Source organism: Elephas maximus, chromosome 5 (genome assembly GCF_024166365.1).
Source record: "Elephas maximus indicus isolate mEleMax1 chromosome 5, mEleMax1 primary haplotype, whole genome shotgun sequence".
Classification (NCBI taxonomy): domain Eukaryota; kingdom Metazoa; phylum Chordata; class Mammalia; order Proboscidea; family Elephantidae; genus Elephas; species Elephas maximus.
This window is the reverse complement of record NC_064823.1, coordinates 31,322,338-31,342,247: the sequence shown is the minus strand read 5'-3', so window position 1 is coordinate 31,342,247 and position 19,910 is coordinate 31,322,338. Positions and strand designations below refer to the sequence as shown.

At 38.1% G+C, this 19,910-nt stretch overlaps 1 protein-coding gene across 3 annotated transcripts in view; it reads left to right on the top strand.

Annotated features, from left to right (window-relative positions):
* The window catches only part of LOC126076837 (bifunctional heparan sulfate N-deacetylase/N-sulfotransferase 3), a 226,761-nt gene that overhangs the window by 11,573 nt on the left and 195,278 nt on the right, over positions 1 to 19,910 (top strand). For all 3 annotated transcript variants that reach the window (XM_049885458.1, XM_049885460.1, XM_049885461.1), the window contains exon 2: positions 242 to 1,387. In XM_049885458.1, the coding sequence (XP_049741415.1) occupies positions 407 to 1,387 (981 nt within the window). In that variant the 5' untranslated portion in view covers positions 242 to 406. The remainder of the gene's footprint in view (positions 1 to 241; positions 1,388 to 19,910) is intronic.

Here is a 19,910-nt window from a genome sequence, read left to right as displayed (position 1 = left end):
TTTTCAGTGGCTGTGATCTTTTGGAAGTAGATCACCAGGCCTATCCTTTGAGGCACTTCTCTGGATTCTAACTGCCAACCCTTCAATTAGTAGCTGAGTGCTTGAAAGGGGGAAGTTTTATTACTTATCAAACGCCAGGTCATCTGCCTAATACGCTGGCACTTGGCCAGTCAATAGGATAAAGATTTGCTCATTTTAACACTGCAGGCTGAATATTTTATAAATGTATTCTATTTTTCAGGCTATATTTTCTGTGAGTCCTGCTCAAGTGATACGAATGTGCTGCAATGGTGACATAAAGTCTTGACTGAGACTGGGAAAGCAGCTGAAACACCATCTTTTCCTCTGTTCTTTTCTTTTTTTTATGGTGCTTTGATTGGGAACAGTCTGAGCAGGTATATACAACATGAGTTTTATCATGAAGCTTCACAGACATTTTCAAAGGACAGTTATTCTGCTTGCTACTTTTTGTATGGTGAGCATTATTATTTCTGCTTACTACCTGTATAGTGGCTACAAACAGGACAACGAACTCTCTGAGATGGCTACCGAAGTGAACTGTGGGGACCTCCAACACCTGCCGTACAAGCTAATGGAAGTGAAGACCATGAAGCCTTTTGATGCCTCAAGGACAGACCCCATAGTCCTGGTGTTTGTGGAGAGCCAGTACTCATCCCTCGGTCAAGACATCATTATGATTCTGGAATCAAGTAGATTCCAGTATCACATTGAAATTGCTCCTGGAAAGGGGGATATCCCCGCACTTATAGACAAAACTAAAGGCAAATATGTTCTCATTATTTATGAGAATATTTTAAAGTATATAAATATGGACTCTTGGAATAGAAGTCTTTTAGATAAATACTGTATAGAATATGGTGTGGGTGTCATAGGATTCTATAAAACCAGTGAGAAGAGCCTGCAGAACTTTCAGTTAAAAGGTTTCCCTTTTTCCATATATGGAAACCTTGCCGTAAAAGATTGTTGCATTAATTCTCATTCTCCACTGCTTCATGTGACCAAATCTTCTAAGCTTGAAAAAGGTCCTTTGCCTGGAACTGACTGGACAGTTTTTCAGATCAATCACTCAGCCTACCAACCAGTAATATTCGCCAAAGTAAAGACCCCAGAAAACCTTTCTCCTCCCATCTCTAAAGGTGCTTTTTATGCCACTGTCATACATGACCTGGGGCTTCATGATGGAATTCAAAGAGTTCTTTTTGGCAACAACTTGAACTTCTGGTTGCACAAACTCATCTTCATAGATGCTGTCTCCTTCTTGTCAGGGAAGAGGCTGACGTTGTCCTTGGATAGGTACGTTCTTGTGGACATTGATGATATCTTTGTGGGAAAGGAAGGAACAAGAATGAACACCAATGATGTGAAGGTAAGTCTTTATTATCTCCATGTTTCAAATTTTGTTTCACCTCTCAGTAGGGTGACCAACCATCTGGTTCGCCTACAGCTGAGGGATTTCCCGGAATGTCGGACTTTCATTGCTAAAACCAGTAAAGTCTCAGAGAAACTGGGATGAGTTGTTTACCTTCTTTCTCAGCTTTAAATCAGCTAAGCAGATAAGATCCTTCTCTCTAAAGCAAGAGAAATGAACGTTGTACCAAAGGACAAAGCGTGGCATGATTCTGAAGTGGTTTTCTATGTATATTTATAAGAGTGTGAACAGTTTTATTTAATTCCTTTACATAAACTGTGTACCTTAGAAAACTATTACTAATCTAAGACTTTAGTCCATTTAAATATGAAATCAAAGTGAATTTGTTTTCATGAAAATAAATACTCCCATACATTTTAAACAATCACAGATCTCTTAAGTGGCAACTTCAGATTTTTTGGAATGTCAAATATAACCCACTTTCTCTGATCATATTTTCTGGAACTCTGAAAATGAGAATAATTAAATACAGAGCACTGTGACTACACTAAGAAACCCTGGTGGTGCAGTATTTAAGCATTTGGCTACTAACTGAAAGGTTGGCGGTTCAAAACCACCCACTTGCTCCAAGGGAGAAAGATGTAGTGGTCTACTTCCATAAAGATTACAGCCTAAGAAACCCTATGGAGCAGTTCTACTTTGTCATATTGGGTCACTAGGAGTCAGAATTGACTTGATGGCACCTAACAACAACAGCAACAACATGAATATGCAAACGTATTTATTCATATCTAAACATAAGGATCTAAATTAACTCTCAGATTTCATTGAAGACTTTTCTGGTATGAATATGAAGCCTGTCGTGCTGCACTTAAACTGCATTAGATTTCTTATGGTATAAAATTTCTGCCTGTAAACAGAAAACAAGTATTTTAAGATAATTGGTTATTATTGTGAATGGATTGTGTTCCATAAACTGGTTGTTTAATATTAATGTAATTTGAAATCAAAATAACCTACATTGATCTTAGGATTTATCATAAAAGTCTATCTCTGTTATGCTATATATAGATTTCTAATCAAAGTGAGAGACTTTCGATACATAATTTTTATTTTGTACAGATTTGCCCTTTTAGTAAAATAGAACTAAATCAGATAGAAAAAAAAGTACATTTTGCAAAAACGGCATTCTTTTCTCCAGACACTAAGCATCTGGCAAATAGTGTTCATCACAGTATTTAAGTGAGCTGAGAATGCTGGAAGTATCATTAAATGTTACAATAAGAGAGTGTGAAGAGTGGGGAAAAAAAAAAAAAGCCCTCTATATTCTTGGCAATATTTTAGTCTTTTAACTAAATAAAAGTTAATAATGAAGTTATATTTAAGGTTTCATTAAGTCTTTTGAAACTAACTTTTGAAAATTAAATTAAAACCAAACTTGTACTTTAAACATTTTATTATGTGCTTGAAAATTGCAAATGATACATAATTCCCTTTCTAATTTTTCCATTTCAAAATAGTATGATAAAAAAATATTATCAAGGTGTATACATTTCTCATATAAAATTCCTTAAAACTGCTGAAAAAAATTTTTGTATAGTATTTAAAGATATGACAGACAAATATCTGAGTTTTTGTATAAACTTCACTACATCCCCTTCTAGTATAAAAAATGCAAAGTGTCTTTTATGCTCTTGAGCTCTTGAGGTTAAGCCTCCCCTAAGGTTTTAGAAGTATGAAAAATTAAAGGCCAAATGAACACATTCAAGAAGAAATTAGCATATGTAAAATACTTTATGAAATGCTCATATTTAGATGGGAATATCTTTTCTAAGCTACCTAAAGGCCTAAAAAGTATGTGTTTGAATTATTTAGGTTTTTAAACTACTTCTAAATTGCATCTGTGATTCTGTCTGGAAACGCGGATTCACAGCAGTAAGCTGCTCTGGCAGTGTACTACATGTAAAGCACTTTTGGGTGTATATCTGTAGAGCAATAAACCTTGGTCCCATCCCTTTAGAAGAGGAGGTGGCGGACAGAATAAAGCCGTAGAAGCCCAGAAAGCACCAATTAAAGACTGTGCTGAGCATCTCTTCAGCCCTTTACCTCTAAATGGGTGTATTGTCCTCTGGGGGAGATACATAGCTTCAGTGTGATAAGTACAATTGTAAAGGTATCTACATGGTTTTATGTATGTAATGCTGTGGGAAACAATATCGTTTGTGCTGTGTCCCAGGAACTATTAAGTGTGTAGGACAGATTTTGAAGGTGAGACTAGAGTGATACGATGCTGTGGGAGGCTGTGGGTGGTTTATCCAAAATAAAGCAATTTCTTGAAATAAGGCAGTGGAAGTAAGAATGAAGAGAGAAGGACCAGTTTAAGAACTATTTTTGAGGTAAAATTGAAGAAGCTAGTAACTGGATGAATGGAGGTGAAAAAGAATATAATCAAAGATGACATTAAGATTTTAGCATAGGTGAATAATTATTGATGATACCAACAATAAAGAGGACAGAAGAAGAGGATTATAGCGAAGTTACTAGATATCATCATAAACATTTCATTTTTATTGAAATGCATGTGAAATATCAGGGTGTAGATATTTAACAAGTAGTTGGCTCACAAGAGAAGTCTGGGTAAGAGGTATAGATTTCAGAATCTTTATTCTACCATGAATGGTTCAAAGCATGAGAGTTTGTGGAATCAGCCAGACAAAGAGTTTATAGAGTGAAAGAGAAAATAATCAAATGTAAGTTATTAAAGAAACTCATCTTTCAGAAAACAAGTAGAAGGAGATGATCCTATGAATAAGAGTCCAAGAGAATCAGAGAACCAGGAAGCCGTGCTGGGAGTGTAGAGCTTCAGGAAGGGCTCAGCAATCACTGAAGCATGGACTGCAAAGTCTCCTCTGGGGGAAGGTGAAGGCCATTGGTGACTCTTGAAAAGTCAGTGTCAATGAAATGGTAGACGTAGAAGCCCAGTTGCAGCGAATTCAGAAATGAACTGGGGAATTAAGACATGGAGAAAGAGAGTCTGGAGTACTCAGTGGAGAAACATTGACATGAAGGATAGGTGAGAGATTAGACAGTAGATGGAGGGTGGACTGGAGTTAGGGTGACCGATCGTCCTGGTATGCCCAGGACTGAAGGTATTCAATGCTAAAACCAAGAGAGGCCCAGGCAAATCAGGATGATAGATCACCCTAACTGGGGCAAGGGAAGGGTTTTTCCTAGGAAGAAAGATAGAAGAGCTTGAGGTCATGGATTTGGTGATTAATAGTACATAACTAATAGAAAATTTTTTAATCGAGTTTTAAAAATTGAATTTTTGCCACTTATGAACAAATATTTTATTTTCCCTGTTTGAAATGTTAGGGAAATTGAAAGGAATGAGTAAATTGAAGGTCACGTATGATATTACATGCAAAATTAAAAGGATGGTAAATAACATGCAAAACTTAACTCCTATACTAATCACTGCGTAAGTGATATTTTCCCCCATATTTGGAACAGAAAATGTGTTTCCTTACTGAATGGGAGAATTAGAGTCGGAAACTGCAATACCAGCTTTTAGCTAAATGTTGAATAGCATCAGCATATTTTAAAGAACTGCAAAAAAAAAAGTGAGACATAGCATCAATGAGTAACTGTTCATGAGGAGTCATACAAAATAACCTAAGGTGGTGTTTTTATTAGTTTAGATATTTACAAGCTACAGGCAATAGCCCTTTAAGAACCAAAGAGGAAAATCATTTAAACAATTAAAATATTCTTCAAAAATGGCAGGACTAGTATCGGTGAGGGCATTGGCGGTCCAGTGGTAGAATTCTCGCTTTCCATGCGAGAGACCCAGGTTTGGTTCCTGGCTGATGCACCTCATGTGCAGCCCCCACCCATCTGTGAGTGGAGGCTTGTGTGTTGCTGTGATGCTGAAACAGGTTTCAATGAAGTGCGCAGACTAAGACAGACTAGGCAGAACGGCCTGGCAATCTTCTTCTGAAAATCAGCCCATGAATACCCTATGGCTCACACTGGTCTAATCCGCAAGCAGTCGTGGGAATGGTACAGGACCAGGTGTTTCATTCTATTGTGTCACCAGGAATTGGGAGCCCACTTGATAGCAGCTAACAACAACAACATCAGTTAAATCAAAGCCAGAAGAAGAAGGCATGTGTGTGTTGCATTGGACTACGTGGATGAGACTTGTCCCAAATTCAACATGGACTAGTTATATGATGTTAGGAAATTCAAGTTCTTTGTGTTCTGAGATTTGCCTTCAAACTTCCTGAGCCTAAGCTGAGAGAAGGGGGTTTTGAAGCAGGAAAGTGGTATATAAATATGTGTTTCTACCATTAAATAATTTTAAAGTTTTACGTGGAAGTACAGAATGACCCAGTGAACAGTAACAACATAGATTATCTTTTTAACAATATTAATTCGCTCTTGGCCTGAGATACACTATACCTTTAGACTTAGACCATTTCATGGAACACTTTCACTTCTAAGGTAGACGGAAGTTGAATGTGGAGAAGACCCTGGTAAAGGCAGTCTTTTAGGGTTTTTCTGAACACTGTACTCTCACTAAAGAGAAAGGCTGTGTGTCAATCTTTCTCCATATGTGTCTTTTCCCCTCTTTTTTGGTAATAGATTTGTATTTCCTTTGTAACTTTGACAAGCTCTGTAGCACCTACCAGAAAATAAAGGACCAGTCCAGCCACATCTTAAGCAGACGAAAGAGGTGCGTGTAAAATAATCAGAGGGACGCGATAGCGGCCCCTTCCCTTTCTGCACCGTGCCAACCCTTTTCTACCATATCCTTACATTTCACTGTTTGGGTGTTTGTGGATACCCCTTAAAAATATCTCTATTTTTGAAGTGGACTCATAGAAAGGGCAGATCTTAAATCTTTAATGCAATGTCATGAGTGATTTTATCATTTTTCTTTTAAATCTGTAACTGAAGCTAGGGAGTGCCTAGGGGAAAAAAAGTGCTGAAAAAAGAAGTAGGAAACCATAAAGCTTTGAGAAATGAGTGGTATCAGGTTCAGAAGACAAACTTGGCTGACTTCTCAGCCTTGCTTGGGGCTGACCCTGGAAAGCTGTAACTGGAAGGTAGAGGTGAGCGCTGTGCTGCATTGTATCACCTGTCATACTAACGTCAACCACCCCAGAGAAGAGAAAGCCAGGGGGCTCAAAAAAATCATTGAAAATGGATATTTATAACATACCACATGTTTGGGGCGAGGGGAAGGGGAGACAACAACAATCAATTATTCTGTCATGAACAAAAAAAAAAAACAAAAAACTTCTTCGGGCAGGTCACTGTCTGTAGTGGTTGCCAAGGCCTGTGTACACACCAATTCTTTCTTTTTCCCTCCAAACCCGTATCCACCTACCCTCTTTTCATTGTTTCTGATGTTTCTTACCTTTTAGTTGCTGTTATTCATTTTAATTGCATTATGCTCTGGAAACATCTATCTGTTGGATACCAATACTTTAAAATTGCCTTAAATTACTTTCTGACCAGGTATAATATTCATTGTGTTCTTGACAAGAGTATATATATCCTCCAATGAAGGTAAACCTATTAGATCAACCTTGTTAACTGTGCTATTCAAATCTTCTATATTCGTACCGTTTCTTTTTGGGGGAGGGGGGCAGTAGTGGGAGATAGGGATGGAGGTACTGCTGATGCTACCAAAAGATATGTGTTTACTTTTACAATTCTGATGGTGGATTGTAAATGTTCCCATGTTGCTTTGTCAATTATTACATATTTTGAAGCATTGTTAAGTACATATACATGTAGAATTACATTTTAAGTTTTTTATTGTACTTTAGATGAAGGTTTACAGAACAAACTAGCTTCTTATTAAACAGTTAGTACACATTTTGTTTTATGACATTGGTTAACAATCCCACAACATGTCAGTGCTCTCCCTTCTCGACCTTGGGCTCCTATTACCAGCTCCTGCCTTCTAGTCCTTGCCCCTGGGCTGCTGTGCCCCTTTAGCCTCTTTTTGTTTTATGGGCCTGTCTAAGCTTTGTGAATTATATTTCAATTTAATATTGTATCATTCCATAGTGACCTTTCTAACTTTGGTAGCATTTTTTTGACTTTATTTTTCCTCATGCTATACCAGCTGAGTTTTGGTTACTGTTCCAAAATTATACTTTTCCACATTTTTATATATTTTGTGTGTTCTTTGTTATAAATTAGTTTTGAAACCAGCTTCTAGATGAATTTAATTTTGATCTATTATGTCAATATTTGTTTTTTTAATTGGCGAGATCAGTCTGTTTACACTTAACCCTTTCATGGGTGATTTATTTTTTTTAATTTTTTGTTGTCATGTTTTTTCACTAATGAAATGAATGCTGAATCATTGTTTGTTGGTAGTTTTATTTTTATTTTTTAAAATAATTTTTATTGTGCTTTAAGTGAAAGTTTACAAATCAAGTCAGTCTGTCACATATAAGCTTATATACACCTTACTACGTACTCCCATTTACTCTCCCCCAGTGAGTCAGCCCACTCCCTTCTTCCAGTCTCTCCTTTTGGGACCGTTTTGCCAGTTTCTAACCCTCTCTACCCTCCCATCTCCCCTCCAGACAGGAAATGCCAATACAGTCTCAAGTGTCCACCTGATACAAGTAGCTCACTCTTCATCAGCATCTCTCTCCAGCCCATTGTCCAGTCCCTTCCATGTCTGATGAGTTGTCTTCGGGAATGGTTCCTGTCCTGGGCCAACAGAAGGTTTGGGGGCCATGACTGCCGGGATTCTTCTAGTCTCAGTCAGACCATTAAGTATGGTCTTTTTGTGAGAATTTGGGGTCTGCATCCCACTGTTCTCCTGCTCCCTCAGGAGTTCTCTGTTGTGCTCCCTGTCAGGGCAGTCATCGGTTGTGGCCGGGCACCATCTAGTTCTTCTGGTCTCAGGATGATGTAAGTGTCTGGTTCATGTGGCCCTTTCTGTCTCGGGCTCATAGTTATCGTGTGACCTTGGTGTTCTTCATTTTCCTTTGATCCAGGTGGGTTGAGACCAATTGATGCATCTTAGATGGCCGCTTGTTAGCATTTAAGACCCCAGACTCCACACTTCAAAGGGGGATGCAGAATGTTATCATAGTAGAGTTTATTATGCCAATTGATTTAGGAGTCCCCTTAAGCCATAGTCCCCAAACTGCCGCCCTTGCTCCACTGACCTTTGAAGCATTCAGTTTATCCTGGAAACTTCTTTGCTTTTGGTCCAGTCCAGTTGAGCTGACCTTCTGAGTATTGAGTATTGTCCTTCCCTTCACCTAAATGTTGGTAGTTTTTTATTATTTGAAAACATGTGGTGCCAGTTGCACATGGAATATATTGGTCCCATGTTCCATGAAGCACATCATACATGGGACATATTGGTCCCATGGTACGTCACACTTCCTGGTGACACTTGAGCCGTAAAATATCTTACTTGACTTTCCAAAAATACACATAAAACACTAAATAAACATTGGACTTGCTGCACATAGTTGTTACTAGTTTGATTTAGAGTAGGCCATATCACTATAGTGTTCTGTGAAGCACATTAAAATTGTGAGCCATATCCAACCATGGCCCGGGAAGTGCATCACAAACTGTTTTCTCCAAAAAAAAAAAACTCACTTACTTGAATATTTCCAAATTTCGGTAACCATACTTCCCCAATAACACAAAGGACATACTAAACAAGTCTTATCTCACTGTACGGAAGCCAAAAGACACAAAAGCGTCACACAATCACCCCTGCAGGAAACATCCCCTTATCCCAACACCCAAATGTGGCGCAGACCAACTTCTTTGTTTTTTAGGCAGTTGTACCAGTGTCCACCAGAATATACTAAAGTGGCTCAAATGCCTGCCAGTAAACCTCCAGGGGTAGGATAATGTCACATGGGTGTACATACCCCATGGTCCATGAAAGGGTTAGTTTGATTATCAGTGTGTATGGATTTATTTCAGCCATCTTATTGTGTGCTTTATATTTTTCTAACTTGTTTTGTTTCTTCTTTTCTCTTTCTCTGTCCTTAATTGCCTTCATTTGAATTTATAGAGTGTGAGTTTCTTACTCATTTTTCTACCCCCTCCTGTTTTGAAATGTATTTACTTTATTTCTATTCTTAGTAGTTGCACTAGAAATTTAAGCGTATATACTTAACATAAATCAATATGTTCGAACTTCTGTCAAAATTACAAGGAACTAGATATTAAACTCATTGAACCTGTGATTGGTTGGCTTTTTTCCTGTCATTTTAAAAGACTAAGTATAGGGGTAGGGGGCATGTCAAAACAATTGTACAGTTTTAACATACCACAATTAAATGTCAGGTGGTTTCCCGCATACACACACACACGCAAAAAGTACAAGGAACTAGGGCTGCTTTATCCAATTATCCCCACTCTCTGCTGTCTGATGAGCCATTCTTATTTTGGATATTAACTCTATCTTGTTGTTATTGTTTTCTTTTAACTCCAGATGATAGACACTATTTTTTTTTTAATTATCATCAGTGTTTAATTAGGTTAGCCAGGTATCTTCGTTATCTTGTGCTGCTATAACAGAGATACCACAAGTGGATGGCTTTAACAAACAGGAATTTATTTTCTCGAAGTCCAGGAGACTAGAAGTCTGATTTCAGGGCACCAGCTCCAGGGGAAGGCTTTCTTTTTCTGTCAGCTCTGGGGGAATGTCCTTGTCATCAATCTTCCCCTGGTCAAGAAGCTTCTCAGCTCAGGGACCCCAGAAGAATAGGCTATTCTTCTGGCTCTTGTTTCTTGGTGGTATGAGGTCCCTCTGTCTCTCTGCTCTCTTCTCTCTTTTTTATCTCAAAAGAGACTGATTAAAACACAACCTTGTAGATTGAGCCCTGCCTTATTAACATAACTGCCTCTAATCCTGTCTCATTAACATCATAGAGGCAGATTTGCTAGGAAAATCACATCAGAGGACAAAATGGTGGACAGTCACACAACGCTGGGAATCACAGACTAGCCAAGTTGACACACATTTTGGGGGGGATACAATTTAATCCATGATACCAGGTGTATAATATTTCTTTGCTAACTGGTCATTCTTTCATGTCTGGTGTACCTCCTGATTCTTACCTTGTCCCTCTTTTCAACAAAGCAACCAGAGGGATACCATTAAAATATAATTCAGATCATGCCTCTCCTATTCTTTAGAATCCTCCACGACTTCTAATTTCCCAAAATTCTTACAATCTTTTGCACCCTCCCTTTAACTCTCTAATCTCACTTCCTGTTTCTCTTCTTCATCACTCTGCTATGGCCACTCTGTTTCTAGCTCCTGCTTCAAGGTTTTACACTTTCTGTTCTCACTGCCTAAAATATTCTGCCCCCAAATTGCAGCATGCTTCTTCTTCACCTCCATTTCAGTAAGGTCTCTGATCATCCTCCTTAAAATTGTAAACTCTAACCCTTCCCACCCTTCCCTGCTTCATTTTTCTCCCTAGCACTTACGATCATTGATAGTGCTAGAACTGCTAATACAGGCTTGTCAGGTCAGTTGTTTACATCTCTTCCCAGCCTTGCCTCCAGTGATATCATTAGTAGTTTGAAATTGGACATGATGGAAATTAACACCACAGCAATTAGCAGATGATACAAATCACGGAATTTTTCCCAAAGAGCCAGTTGTTAAATGTTTAACAGAGTACTACTGGACATACTATATATTTTACTTACTTATTTTGTTATGTACTTTTGGCTGATAAAATGTAAACTCCATGACAGCATGGAGTTTTGTTTTGTTTTGTCTGTTTTGTTCCCTGAGGTATCCTCAGTAACTACAAGTGTGCTTGGCTCCGTATGTATTTATTGAATAAATGAGTCTCATTCTTCCTGAAGTACATCTGTTAGAAGTTCCTGTAATGAAAGCGTGTTCATGCTAAACACCCTCAGATTTTACAGAGTGTAAATATCTTTACCCTTACTCTTGAAAGATAAATTTGTTGAGTATACAATACTGAGTTGACAGCTTCATCATGTGCCACTGCTGCTAATACTGGGAAGATTGAGGCTCCCTGGAAGTCACTTGGAAACCCTGGTGGCATAGTGGGTAAGTGCTATAGCTGCTAACCAAGGGGTCGGCAGCTCAAACCTGCCAGGTGCTCCATGGAAACTCGTTGGGGCAGTTCTACTCTGTCCTATAGGGTCACTATGAGTCAGAATCAACTCGATGGCAGTGGGTTTGGTTTTGGTTTTGGTGGAAGTCACTTGAACTATAGAGGTAGCAGAATATATCAGAATTCCACTGGTCCCCAATTGTGTTCTAATTGGGAAAAGTTAGGAAACTTGGGGCTGTTCTTAAAAACTTATGTTAAATGATTCCTTTAAAAAAAATTGGCAAAATACTTATTTCTAAATCTGATATAATATGATCATAATACAAAGATGTACCTTGTGTTTTCCAGCTTATAGAGTCTGCCTACATTCCTTGGCTAATGGCCCCTTCTTCCATCTTCAAAGCTGTGCCTTTCTTCAACTCTCTGTGCCTTTCTTCCATGATCACATCTCTCACTACCACTGGGAAAGGTTCTCTGCTTTTAAGGACTCCATCTTCAAAGCTGTGCCTTTCTTCAACTCTCTGTGCCTTTCTTCCATGATCACATCTCTCACTACCACTGGGAAAGGTTCTCTGCTTTTAAGGACTCCTGTGATTAAACTCTGGTGGTGTCGTGGTTAAGGGCTACAGCTGCTAACCAAAGGGTCGGCAGTTCGAATCTGCCAGGCGCTTCTTGGAAACTCTATGGGGCAGTTCTACCCTGTCCTGTAGGGTTGCTATGAGTCAGAATCGACTCGACCACACTGGGTTTGGTTTTGGTGATTATATTGGTCCACCTGGATAAACCAGGATAATTTTCCCATCTCACAGTTCTTAACTTAATCATATCTGCAGAATCCCTTCTGCCATGTAAGATAACATATTCACAGATCCCGGGAATTAGGACATGGCCATCTTGGGGGCTGGAGGCATTATTCTGCCTTTCACAAGCTATGCTCTTTATGTAATCATGCCAGCAATTCTTACACCAGCTCAATCCCTTGAAAGTCTTTACTACTGGTCTCCTCACTGAGAAATCAAACTGTGATGGCATACATAAGATCAAATAATTAATCTCTGAGCCAGTAGTAATTAATTGGGGAAAATGATTGTACTCTTTAACTCTTCGTATCTCTTATACTCTAAAAGGTTAACATGGGTGGGCAGGTAACCTTCTCTTCACTTAGGTAGACAATTGTGTGATCATTTAAGAAATCTAGCTATCCAAAGATTGCTCAATAGGAGCAAATGTGAGACTATCATCAGTTCAGTACTTTAGAGGTTTCTAACGTCATTTTTCTATAAGGGCATCCATTATGAGACTAATTTAAAAACTATTTTAAAAGCCAGTTGATGAGTACTACCACACAGTTGGAGCCCTGGTGATGCAGTAGCTAAGAACTCAGCTGCTAACCAAAAGGTTGGCACTTTGAATCTACCAGCCGCTCCTTGGAAACCCTATGGGGCAGTTTCACTCTGCCCTGTAGGGTTACTATGAGTTGGAATTGACTCAGTGGCAATGGGTTTGGTTTTTTGGTTTACCACACAGTTATTTAAGCACTGGTGAGCAGTTTCATTATACTTTTTTTCTTCTTTCCATTTTATTTCTTGACTTATCTTGTGTTCCTGCATCCTCCTCAACGTCAATGCCCTTATTTTGTTGGCCTTTCCTTCTTTGGAGTATCTACTCTAATTAGCCTAATCTAAAAAAAAAAAAAAAAAAGATTAAGTTCTATTTCATCTCTTTATCTCTTCTCTCTTTGGTTTCTCTTCTTTGATTCCCTGGTGTTTGGGTTTCTACAGCAATGTTTATTCCCTCTCCATTGAGGCTCATGTCTTTATTTTTATGTAGTGAGTTGCCTTTAATTTGTTTTCACTCAACTATCCATACAGAGTAGAATTAACTTTCAAAAAATTCTTTTTAAATAAAAATAATCACATATAGAAATTAAGTCAGCCGGTTGGCACACTGAACAATGATCTAGCCAAGGATAGTCCTTCGCTATTTTTTGTCTTGGATTGAATAATCTGTATAATACCAGAACAACATGGATCAGAACCATTCCTCTTTTAAGAATCCCAAGAGACAAGGTTTGAGTTCAAATAGAAATACAACTTTCTTAATACTCTGAGTAAGTGAATTGACTTGGATAAAAACTGTTCAAAGGTTAAAGCTGCTGTTATCAATATAGTTAGCACTTGTATCCTGCCAGACTTGGGTTTCTGATATACCAAAAAATATCTTAATGAGATTTTGCATAACATTTTAACAAAAATTAACTGGCAATATTTTCAAGAGAAAGAAGGCATTGTGATAAAAACCTATTTTAACTCCAGTGTATTTGCTTTGACAACATAATTTAGGTTAATATTCAAAGGATTTTTGCAAAACGTCCTGATCTGCTCTAGAAATGCAATAAGCATTTAAAGAGAGTAAAGGAAGAAGAGAAAACACTTTCCAAATGTTATTACTTCTTATCTGATTCAGGGGCATTACCATTGCTCTGACTGAGGGACGAATGAACAATGGGAAAGGAAATGTGCGTTTTTCATTCTTGCTAGAACTTTATGCTATAACTTGATCTTCAGTATCATTGTCACTTGTGACTTTTCAATAACTAATTTGTGCTTAGATTCCATTTGAAAAAGCTCTACTTCCCTAAATGGGATCAGTCTCTAATGGATACCAGTTACGTAAAGTGGTTCACCAACCCTTTAGAATAGTTCAGAACCTCAGCAGATACGCGGGAGGCCCTGTGTGCGATTCATGTCCTTCACAATTGACACAATGTCATTGCAATGTCTTCAAGAGCAGGAAGAGCCTGGGAGGGTAATTCACTGCACATCATTGCTTTCAAGCTGTCAATAGATTTCAGACTGCTTCTTTTTTATAACTGAGTGCCTCTACAGACATAATCAGTAATGAGTTTAAACTAATCCTTCAAGTGATTCACGTATCACATATTCAACCGTTTATAACGGTATTTTATTTTATTTTTAATAAGCTTAAAACACTGATGTTGTTAAAGTCATCAGTGATGAATCAACTTGTAATTTGTAGATGAACAAAATACGGGATGTGATAGTAATTTTTAAAAAAGAAACAGTCTAGAAATTTGCTACTAGCTTTTTTTTCACCTTAAGCAGTCGTCCACTCATAGACGTTTAAATGTATTTAATCACTTATTAAGATGAGACTGTTTTCAGGAGTTTCCAAACAACAGAAAGGAGAGAGAATCACTTAAGATGCTTGTTTGAAAATGTAGAATTCCAAGTCCCACGCTTGCACATTTTGACATGGCAGATCTATAGAGGGTCCAGGAATCTGTGTGTTTAAAATCTCACGTAGATGATTCTAATTCAGATGGTAGTGGTACACTTTGGGAGAAACACTGGTTAAAATAAACTGTGTTCCCTATCATTGCAAAATATAGAGACATGTAACCTGTTAACTTTCTCTAGGGAAAGCGTGTTAAAATCAGTTCATACAAAAACATTTAATTCTCTCTATATAAGCAAATATGTAATGGAGAGAGGTCAAAATAGAATTAATAGCTTTGTGACTTCATCCTGATGCTAGAAGAGTTCTTATTTTTGTGTATTTTTGAACCAACACTATGGGATGGTATTTTGGCAAATGAATATACATATGAAACTGTGCACAAAGATGGTTAAGGTAGATTTTACATGAAGGGGCGAGGAACAAAGGATTTGAGGGAGTAACTTCAATAAATGGATACCTTAGTATTGCCCAGTAAGAGGACATTGAATAATTTTGACAAAGTAAAATAATGAAAGGTACATTGCTTCTATGATCTTTCAGGAACCTGCATGTTAGATCAGTCAGAAGAGAGAGACTTTAGAGGCAGAGAGGGCCATGAGCAGAAGGTTTAAGAACAAGGATATAGAAGTGACATTTTTGTTTTCAGGGGAAGGATCAAAAAGAGAGACAGAGACACAGAGAGAGAGAATGTATGATAAGTTCATTACATTTCAGGTCTAACTGAATGTGCTTATAATGAGATATCAAAGAAATCATAGAAGTTAGGTTGGAATTATAGGCAAGATAGAGATGCCAAACAGATGAATTCGAAAAAATGTTAGCAGAGAGAATATTTTTGAATGAATAAAAGAAACTTTTATCTTAGGAAGCTTTAAACTAATATTTAAACATTTGTCTTAGCAAAGCTACAGTTAGGGTGGGCTGGGTTGGTTTTTTTTTTTTTTTTTTTGCTTGTTTATTTTTTTCCTTTTGGTGTATGTCCAAAATGAAAATGTTTTTTCATAGTTTTTTTTTTCCACAATTTTTATTGTGCTTTAAGTGAAAGTTTACAAATCAAGTCAGTCTCTCACACAAAAACCCGTATACACCTTGCTACACACTCCCAATTACTCTCCCCCTAATGAGACAGCCTGCTCTCTCCTTCCACTCTCTTTTCGTGTCCATTTCACCAGCTTCTAACCCCCTCCACCCTCTCATCTCCCCTCCAGGCAGGAGATGCCAACATAGTCTCAAGTGTCCACCTGATCCAAGAAGCTCACTCCTCACCAGCATCCCTCTCCAACCCATTGTCCAGTCCAATCCATGTCTGAAGAGTTGGCTCGGGAATGGTTCCTGTCCTGGGCCAACAGAAGGTCTGGGGGCCATGACCACCAGGGTCTTCTAGTCTCAGTCAGACCACTAAGTCTGGCCTTTTTATGAGAATTTGGGGTCTGCATCCCACTGCTCTCCTGCTCCCTCAGGGGTTCTCTGTTGTGTTCCCTGTCAGGGCAGTCATCGGTTGTAGCCAGGCACCATCTAGTTCTTCTGGTCTCAGGATGATGTAGTTGCTGGTTCATGTAGCCCTTTCTGTCTCTTGGGCTCATAGTCACCTTACGTCCTTGGTGTTCTTCATTCTCCCTTGATCCAGGTGGGTTGAGACCAATTGATGCATCTTAGATGGCTGCTTGCTAGTGTTTAAGATCCCAGACGCCACTCTTCAAAGTGGGATGCAGAAAGTTTTAATAGATTTTATTATGCCAGTTGACTTAGATGTCCCCTGAAACCATGGTCAAGCCCCTGCCCCTGCTACCCTGGCCTTCGAAGCATTCAGTTTATTCAGGCAACTTCTTTGTTTTTGGTTTAGTCCAACTGTGCTGACCTCCCCTGTATTGTGTGCTGTCTTTCCCTTCACCTAAAATAGTTCTTATCTACTATCTAATTAGTGAATGCCCCTCTCCCACCCTCCCTCCCTCCCCCCCCATAACCACGAAAGAATGTTTTCTTTTCAGTTTAAACTATTTCTTAAGTTCTTATAATAGTGGTCTTATACAATATTTGTCCTTTTGCAACTAATTTCACTCAGCATAATACCTTCCAGGTTCCTCCATGTTATGAAATGTTTCACAGATTCCTCACTGTTCTTTATCGATTCATAGTATTCCATTGTGTGAATATACCATAATTTATTTATCCATTCATCCGTTGATGGGCACCTTGGTTGTTTCCATCTTTTTACTATTGTAAACAGTGCTGCAGTAAACCTGGGTGTGCATATATCTGTTCGTGTAAAGGCTCTTATTTCTCTAGGATATATTCCAAGTAGTGGGATTGCTGGATCATATGGTAGTTCTATTTCTAGCTTTTTAAGGAAGCACCAAATTGATTTCCAAAGTGGTTGTACCATTTGACATTCCCACCAGCAGTGTAGAAGTGTTTGAATTTCTCCACAGTCTCTCCAACATTTATTGTTTTGTGTTTTTTGGATTAATGCCAGCCTTGTTGGAGTGAGAAGAAATCTCATTGTAGTTTTGATTTGTGTTTCTCTAATGGCTAATGATCGTGAACATCTCCTCATGTATCTGTTAGCTACCTGAATGTCTTCTTTAGTGAAGTGTCTATTCATATCTTTTGCCCATTTTTTAATTGGATTATTTGTCTTTTTGTGGCTGAGTTTTTGCAGTATCATGTAGATTTTAGAGATCAGGCGTTGATCAGAAATGTCATAGCTAAAAACTTTCTCCCAGTCTGTAGGTAGTCTTTTTACTCTTTTGGTGAAGTCTTTGGATGAGCATAGGTGTTTGATTTTTAGGAGCTCCCAGTTATCTACTCTTTCTTCTACATTCTTTGTAATGTTTTGTATACTGTTTATGCCATGTATTAGGGCTCCTAATATTGTCCCTATTTTTTCTTCCATGATCTTTATCATTTTAGATTTTATATTTAGGTTTTGATCCATTTTGAGTTAGTTTTTGTGCATGGAGTGAGGTATGGGTCTTGTTTCATTTTTTTGCAGATGGATATCCAGTTATGCCAGCCCCACTTGTTTAAGACTGTCTTTGCCCCATTAAACTGTTTTGGGGCCTTTGTCAAATATCAACTGCTCATATGTGGATGGATTTATGTCTGGATTCTCAATTCTGTTCCATTGGTCCATGTATCTGTTGTTGTACCAGTACCAGGCTGTTTTGACTACTGTGGCAGTATAATAGGTTCTAAAATCAGATAAAGTAAGGCCTCCCACTTTGTTCTTCTATTTCAGTAATGCCTTATTTATCTGGGGCCTCTTTCCCTTCCATATGAAATTGATGATTTGTTTCTCCATCTCATTAAAGAATGTCCTTGGAATTTGGGTCCAAATTGCATTAAATGTATAGATTGCTTTTGGTAGAATAGACATTTTTATAATGTTAAGTCTTCCTATCCACGAGCAAGGTATGTTCTTCCACTTATGTAAGTCTCTTTTGGTTTCTTGCAGAAGTGTACTGTAGTTCTCTTTGTATAAGTCTTTTACATCTCTGGTAAGATTTATTCCTAAGTATTTTATCTTCTTGGGGGCTACTGTAAATGGCATTGATTTGGTGATTTCCTCTTTGATATTCTTTTTGTTGGTATAGAGGAATCCAACTGATTTTTGTATGTTTACCTTGTATCCTGATATTCTGCTGAAGTCTTCTATTAGTTTCAGTAGTTTTCTTGAGGATTCCTTAGGGTTTTTTGTGTATAAGATCATGTCATCTGCAAATAGAGATACTTTTACTTCTTCCTTGCCAATCTGGATGCCCTTTATTTCTTTATCTAGCCTAATTGCTCTGGCTAGACCTTCCAGCACAATGTTGAATAAGAGTGGTGATAAAGGGCATCCTTGTTCCCGATCTCAATGGGAATGTTTTCAGACTTTTTTCATAGTTTTTAAGTACGTAAATAATATCTGTGCTTTCCAATAAAAGCAGCCAAACAATGTAGAAAACTACAAAAAAGAATCAAGAACATCATACATGAGGAAAGCAAAAAGTCATTGAAAAGACAGAAAAGAAAGAAAATACCAAAATGGATGTCAGAAGAGACTCTGAAGCTTGCACTTCAACATAGAGTAGCTAAAGCAAATGGAAAAAATAATGAAGAAAAAGAGTTGAACAGAAGACTTCAAAGCATGGCTTGAGAAGACAAAGTGAAGTATATAACAAAATGTGCAGAGACATGGATTTAGAAAATCAAACGGGAAGAACACACTCGACATTTCTGAAGTTGAAAGAACTGAAGAAAAAATTCAGTCCTCCAGTTGCATATTGAGGGATTCTATAAGTAAAATGTTGAATGAAACAGGAAGCATCAAAAGAAGATGGAAGGAATGCACAGAGTTATCACACCAAAGAAGAATTTGTCAACATTCAGGAGGTAGCATATGATCAAGAACCAATGGTATTAAAGGAAGAAGTCTAAGCTGCACTGAAGGGAATGGTAAAAAACAGGAATTGACAGAAGACCAACTGAGATGTTTCAACAGATGCAGCCCTGGAGGTGCTCACTCATCTGTGCCAAGAAATTTGGAAGACAGTTACCTGGCCAACTGACTGGAAGAGATCCGTATTTGTGCCATTCCAAAGAAAGAGGATCCAACAGAATGTAGAAATTATTGAACAATATCATTAATATCATACACAAGTAATATTTTGCTGAAGATCATTCAAAAACAGTTACAGCAGTACATCCTCAGGGAACTGCCAGAAATTCCAGCCTGATTCGGAAGAGGACATGGAACAAGGAATATCACTGCAGATTTGAAATGGATCTTGGCTGAAAGCAGAGAATACCATAAAGATATTTACCTGTGTTTTGTTGACTATGCAAAGGCGTTCGACTGTGTGGATCATAACAAATTATGGATAACATTGTGAAGAATGAGAATTCTAGAACACTCAATTGTCCTCACGCAGAACCTGTCTATAGACCAAGCGGCAGTCATTCAAATAGAACAAGAGGATACTGCATGGCTTAAAATCAGGAAAGATGTGCATCAGGGTTGTATCCATTCACCATTCTTATTCAGTCTATGTGCTGAGCAAATAATCTGAGAAGCTGGTCTGTCTGAAGAAGAATGCAGCATCAGGATTGGTGGAAGACTCATTAACAACCTGCGATATGCAGTTAACATAACCTTGATGAAAGTGAAG